The sequence below is a fragment of the Aethina tumida genome, chromosome 4 (genome assembly GCF_024364675.1).
Source record: "Aethina tumida isolate Nest 87 chromosome 4, icAetTumi1.1, whole genome shotgun sequence".
NCBI lineage: Eukaryota > Metazoa > Arthropoda > Insecta > Coleoptera > Nitidulidae > Aethina > Aethina tumida.
Window position 1 is genome coordinate 8307785 of NC_065438.1, and position 7440 is coordinate 8315224.

The 7440-nt window shown below is 26.7% G+C and overlaps 1 protein-coding gene across 1 annotated transcript; it reads right to left on the bottom strand.

Annotated features, from left to right (window-relative positions):
• Window positions 1-5622: 5622 nt before the first annotated feature.
• On the bottom strand, window positions 5623-6413 carry LOC109600959 (fork head domain-containing protein FD4-like). The gene has a single exon (XM_020017157.2). The coding sequence runs from the start codon at window positions 6411-6413 to the stop codon at window positions 5637-5639; it is 777 nt and encodes a 258-aa protein (XP_019872716.1). The 3' UTR covers window positions 5623-5636.
• Between the last annotated feature and the right edge of the window lie 1027 nt (window positions 6414-7440).

Below are 7440 nucleotides of genomic sequence, written 5' to 3' on the forward strand. Positions count from 1 at the left end.
AAAATTAAATACTGATTTTAGATTGAAATATTCATAAACAAAGAAAATTTTTTAAAAATCAAAAAAATTGTCACTAATAAATTAATTATTTGTTCTATTAAGTAAAAGAGGTAATTAAAATACTGTCGGAAGTTCAAAAATAACGAAATTTTTGCGAAAAACATTAAAAATTTTAACTAAATCATTAAAAGCTTATTAAAATTTAAATTTGATATTTGTTAGAAAAATAAAAATTCGTTAAAATAAATGAAAATTTGATATAAGGATTTTGTACCTAAAAATGAGCAAACAAATTATCATTAATAAATTATTTGTTATGAAAATTGAAAAATAATTTTTAAATAAATTTTTAATAAATCATTACATGAAAAAATATTATTTGACAACTTGTAGAAATTTAAAAACTTTCATAAATTATTAATGTATGTTCAGACTATTTAATTTATTAGTCAGCACATATTAAAATACACTATTTGATTTGTAAAAAATTCAATATCAAGAGAGAGAGAGTTATTAAGAAAAATACACTAAGAATAATTTCGTAGCCAGTAATTTGTATAAAAAGTGAAAATAAAAAAAAAATAAACACGTGAAAGAGTAAAGTAAAAAACCGAGTTGATGATCGTAGAAACGCGTTTGTAATTCATAATTCGGACGAGACCGAAAACGGTCCAGATTACACGAGCGGCGGCTGCGGCTGTGGCTGCGGCCGCGGCTGAATGTTTGGTTTATTATGTATGTGTTTATAATTCAGGTTTTTCGAGCGGCTTCGTTCTCTTGGCGAGTTCGAGAAGAGGAAAATAAAAGTCGGCATCCAACCGTACATAAAGGGAAGCTATAATTATGGAAAGATTAAGGTTAGGATCCAAACAAATTTTTAAAGTGTTGTAAATTATAGAGGCGGTCAACTCGTAATTTGTAACACCGAATAATGGTCTACTGTAAAACTATTAATTTTCTTATGATCTTGTCATGATTTTCGGGATTTTTAAATATTTATGTAAATAATAAATTAACTGTTGGCTGTTTGCTTTTGTTCATCTCACCATCTACCTTCCACGACAGCTCATACCAAACTCATTTTTCTTTCAATCTTTTGCCAAACAGCTTCTGATTTACATAAATATTAACTACTTCTTCGCCACATCTAATTAGAACGATTTATTTGTCACGATTTTATTTAACTATCACTCTTTATTCTAAAAATCATCATAAATATCCAATATAATTGGAAAATTATTGTATGTTTAGATGAAATGACTTTTAATTAAGTAAATTTTATAATGAACAATTTAATTATTCAATTAATTTTTATTAAAACCATTCAATTGTCATAAAATATAAATACCATCCCTTATAATTTGCCCCATGCATATTTAATATTTAATAAAATGTAAATAAAAATTAAAATATTCCATTTCATCGTTATCGCCTTGTAATCTAAATAAATTTATAATAAAAATAAAATTCCACGTCGAATATTGTGTTTAATGCATATTTAAACGTGAATATGTTTGTATGAAATGAATATGCAACGCATTATAATTTTATTGCTTCCGGCCAAGCCGTTCTTAATGCAGTTAACACGAAGAAAAAGCCGATTTTTTTCGGAAATTAGTTAAAAATTTGTCAATCATAAAGTGTACGAAAGTTCGCAGGCAAGATGCGGCAAAACCGTTTTGCAATTAAGCACGTTTAATGATTAATTGTCAAGTTTGTTTAGGAGATCCTTTAACAAGAAAATACTGTTTAATAATCCTACTGTTATTTATTATGATTTGGTTGCATAACCTCGAGACACGATGGTTAAATGGTTGGAGAAAATTGGGTTTTTCTGCGAGTTTCGTTTCTTTGATCTTCGGCGTTTACTGTTTGCCGCTTTATAACTAGGAAAGCTAAAAAATTTATTAACGGCTTATTTAATTTTAAAAAAACGAAATTTAAATTATATTTTTTGAGTAAAAAGTTATAACAAAGTTGAATTACTCAGTGCTATTTTGATTAAAAATTTATTAAAACTATTATAATATAATGTTTTTACTATTAAATATTGATTGATATCCAAAAAATATATAATACTCTATACTGACTTATGTAGATTTCAAATTATTTGAAAAATGTGACTACAAAAATATTGGATAATTGTAGAAATAATTTATATTAAAATATATGATTTATAATATATAATGATAATCCCATAAATATGTAAATATAAATTAATTCAAAATGAGAAAAATAAAGATTTCTCTAATTACAGCTTATTTAATTTAAGAAAAAGGAAATTAAAATTTTATTTTGTGTAAAAAGTATAATTACTAAGTGCAATTTGACAAAAATTATATAAAAACTATTGTAATAAAATAATTTTTCTTCGCAATAATTTATGTTTAATGGAGTGGGATCAAAATATATATTTGCATGCAATTGTTATTATTAAATTTTAGTAAATTAAACTAATTTATCAGATAATTATAAATGAGAGAAATAGTAAGATTTAAAAAATGTAAAAAAATGTAATTACTATTTTACCTATTTAAATTGCAAAATATTAATTAATAAAAAGGTTAATTGAACAAATTTGGAATTAATATAAAATAGTGATGAAAAATATGATTATATTTTATAAAGGTAGAAAAAATAAGTTTAATGTATTTAAAAAATAAGTTTATATGTGTAAAATAAATTTTGAAGCACTACAAAGTTATGAAAGATTAGAATTAACATAAAAAGTTGTAATTATTTCGTTATAATATAGAAAAAATCATTTAAAAGAATGTTTTCACCTGTAAAAAATCTTATAATTCACAAACCTCATTTATTTAAAAAAATTATAAAAATTTTTAGCAGATTAAGTAGTTAAATAGTTCAATAATATTGTGTTACATAAAAAGTAAAAATATTTTTTATTCTTTTATGCACAATAATAAAAATATTAAAATTTTGTATAATAAGAAAAAATATAGTGTCAAAATTTTTACTTCAATGACTTTTTCTTGATTTAAAAGACAAATTTTTCATTAAAAAAGTTAATTGAACAAATTTTGAAGCAACACAAAATAAAGACAGATTAGAATTAACATAAAAGCGTGGTGAAAATTGCGATTATTATATATATAATAACAAAAAATATATGTCAATATTTGAACTTCAACGACCTTTTTTTGATTTAAAAGACAAATGTGTTATTAAAAAGGTTAATTGAACAAATTTTGAAGCAATACAAAACTAATAAACATTAAAATTGACATAAAAATGTGGTGAAAACTGTAATTATTTAACATAAAGGTACAAAAAATGAGATAAATGTTTCTAAAAAGAAAGTTTTTATATGTAAATAACTTGTAATTAATAAGCCTCATACATTTGGAAAAATATATATAAATATTTTTACACATTTAGTGGTTAAATAGTTAAACAGTGTTATTATAACATAAAAAAGTAAACATGCTTTTTATCTTCTTTACATGATAATAAAAATATTAAAATTTACTAAAACAACAAACGATTTTTTTAGGCTTAAAAGACAAATTTGACAGTACAAAGGTTAATTGAACAAATTTTGAAGCAATACAAAACTAAGAAAGACGCGTAAAAAAACTTCACAAGCCTCATATATTTGAAAAAAATATGGATATTTTTACCAGATTTAGTAGTTAATAATAGTATTGTAATAAAAAGAATTAAAAATATTCTTTATACTTGCATAATAATATAAAAATTTTGTAAGAAATATGTCAATATTTTTATTTGAATTTGAATTTTTTGGTTTAAAAGACAAACTTATCATTAAAGTAGGTTAATGGAACAAATTTGGAAGCAATACAAAACCAAAAAAAGGTTAAAATTAACATAAAAAAGTGAAAAAAAAATGTAAATATTTCTCAAAAAGGTAGAAAAAATTTAATAATAATTGATTTAAATATTTCTAAAAAGAAATTTTTATGTGTAACAAAAGCTTATAATTTAAAGCCTGTATTTGAAAAAATTATGAATATTTTTGGCAGATTTAGTGATTATATATTATTGTGATATATAAGAAAAATAAAAATATTCTTTATATTTTCATGCACAATAATAGTAATATTAATATTTTGTATTATAATAAGAAATATATGTCAAAATTTTTATTTGAACGCCTTTTTTGGTTTACAAGGCAAATTTATCAGTAGAGAAGGTTGATTAAACAAATTTGAAAGCAGTATAAAACCAAAAAAAGATTGGAATTAACATAAAAAAGTGATGAAAATTGTGATTATTTCTCATAGAGATAGAAAAAATGATTAAATATTTCTAAAAAGAATGTTTTTATATGTAAGAAAAACTTATTATTCACAAGTTTAATACAATATCAAATATTAAAAAATTATCAAAATTTTTAGCAAATTTAGTGGTTAAATAGTATTGTGATATACATAAAAAATAAAAATATTCTTTATATTTTCATGCACAATAATTTTTATATTAAAATTTTATATTATAATAAGAAATATATGTTAAATTTTTTACTTCACCGCCTTTTTTTGGTTTAAAAGACAAATTTGTCAATAAAGAAGGTTAATTGAATAAATTTGGAATCAATACAAAACCAAAAAAGATTAGAATTAACAAAAAAAGTGAAGAAAATAATAATAATATGATGCATTTGAAAAAATATGAATATTTTTGGCAGATTTAGTGGCTAAATAATTAAATACATTGTGATCAAAAAAGTATTTTTTATCCTTTTATGCACAATAATTAAAATCTTAATATTTTTTATAATAAAAAATGTATAAAAAAAATGATTTTTTATATTTAATATATTTAATAATAAATAATAATAAATAATATATTTAATTTTTAATATAATACATATTTTAAATGTAAAAATATATATGAAATTTTAATATAATACAAAATTATTAAAGAATTTTCTGTTAATTAATTATGGTAACTTGATATAATTATTAATAATTCAAAAACAGACATTTATGTTATTAGTTGATTTATGCAAAATTTGCACTTTAAAAAATAATGTTTTGTCACTTTTTATTAACATATATTTAATTGAATTTTTCATTTTTACAATTTGTGTAAAAATCTGTTAATTAATTAATTCTGTCAATTTATATTTATGAATGTAGATCATTAAATGAACAAGACAACAGTTATATTTCTAATAAATTGTGTAAACTAAACAGCATTTGGCAAATATATTTCGAAAATTGTAAATTCATGTTTATAAAATTTTGATTAGATCTAATTGCTTCAATTACTAAAGCTTAAATAATTATATTAGTTCAAATATTTATTCGTCATTGTGTATGGATGGAAATATTATTAAATCAGTTCCCCGCAAAATGGTTACAAGATTTCTACTTCATAAAATAGTTCCTGTATATTTAAAATGATGAGGATAATTGACGGTATCCGATATCAATGGTCTAAAACGGAAATTAACGATCCAGCTATTCATAACGCGTTTTATTAAAGCTTTCCAGCAAATTGTTGCCGCAACAAAACCACCCATCCTCAAAACGCCAACCAACAACAAAATCACGAAAAAGAACCTACCCTCATCCATGGACGCAGTGCAGGAGCAGGAGCAGGAGTTATGTACAAGAAAGACATACAAAACAGTCCTTCGCATCTTAAAGCTATAACTGATGCGAAACCCTGAAGAGATCCTCGCCGGCGGCCAGTCCGTAATTCTCGTGGTACATCGAGGTGGACTGGATAAGGGCGGCCGGATTGGCGAAGGCGGCCAGATCGTAGCATCCCGAATTCAGGAGCCAGGCCGGATGCACGTGCGGGATCAGATGCGTGGCACTCGGTTGCACCGGCGTTATCGTCAGGTTGTTGTTGTTGTTGTTGTTGTTCGACGGTTTGTCGTCGCTGATCAGGCTCTCGATCGTGAACGATCTCTTGGGACGGATGCAGGTCGTCTCGGTCTTCGCCTCTATCGGCTCCACCGGGGTCAGGTTCTGGCTGGCTGGTGGGCACACGTCTAGCGTGTTGGTCGACGGGGGCTGGAAGAATATCCGGTTGATGTTGGTGAGGGCGGCCAGTTCGTTTTCCAGTATTTCCTTGTCGCTTTTGAGGAGCTTGAAGCGCTTGCGGCGCCGGAGCAGGGACCCGTTCACGAACATGTCGAAGGCGGCGGGATGTAGGGCCCAATAGGCTCCCTTTCCGGGCCGGTCCGGCTGCCGGGGGATTTTAATAAAGCAATCATTGAAGGAGAGGTTATGCCTAAGAGAATTTTGCCACCGTTGCGTGTTCTTCCTGTAGTACGGGAACCTGTCCGTTATGAACTTGTAGATCTCGGACAGGGGCAGCATTTTTTCGGGCGAGTTCCATATGGCCATCGCCGTCAGTGAGATGTACGAATAGGGTGGCTTCTGGTCGCCGTAAGACTCTCTGGACGGCCTCGGCATGTTCCCACACAACTAACACACTCAAACAAACACTGTTCTTCTTCAATATGCAGCCAACAATCTGCAATCGTTCTAAAAACAAACTTACACTGCGTCAGTTATCTTTGAACTAAAGCACACAACGTTGGCCAAGTGTGAACGCCAAACACAACACGTCCGTGGCAAGCCCCTTATCTCCTACCAAACAGGCGATTGGTGCAGCCGACACAATGGCATTGAAACCACACCCCCGACGTTATTCCGGAGGGTAAACAAGGTGGTTATTGGTGTTTGTTGTGGTCTCGGGGACCGCACCAATCCGGACGTTCGTTGCAGAACCGGCTAATAAATTGCTCTATTTGTAAAGAGATGTGTTCTATGTGTTTAATATGGCTGGTCCGATGTCCGATGTCTTTACCGGCAGATTTATGTGATCTCTTTAATAAACACCGTTAGAATATTTAATTAGCTACGTCCAAGGCACAATCGATTCAATTTTAACTGTTTTGTCTTTTTTTCTTTTGTCCTTTTTGGTTTTGTTGCCTGATTGTGTGATGCGACTGATTATCGATTCTCATTTTATATAATTTCGTTCTCATTTAAACCACTTTCTTACACTGTTAATTTATAAATAATTTTAAAATTATTACAAGATGGTACAATAACTTTACTAAAATATATATATGTTTTATTTTATCAGGGCGTTCTTACTAAAATATGATTTAAACACATTTATCTTTTACAACAAATTAAAATACAAATTATATTTTTATGTAAACTTCCTTCATAAATATTACTTCATAGTATTGATTCAAAATATAAAAATATCTTAAATTTACTGGTAAAAAAGGATATAAGTATAAAAAGTTATTTGATATTTTTAGCTGATTAATAGTTAAAATTAAAAAAATTATGTTAATAAAATTTCTTAATGAAATTATAAAAATTAAAGTTTAGTTTATTTAAAAATGTATGGCCATACTAAATTATAATTTTATTATATTATTTTTTATATTAATTAATTATAAGTAATTAATTGTTCAATATA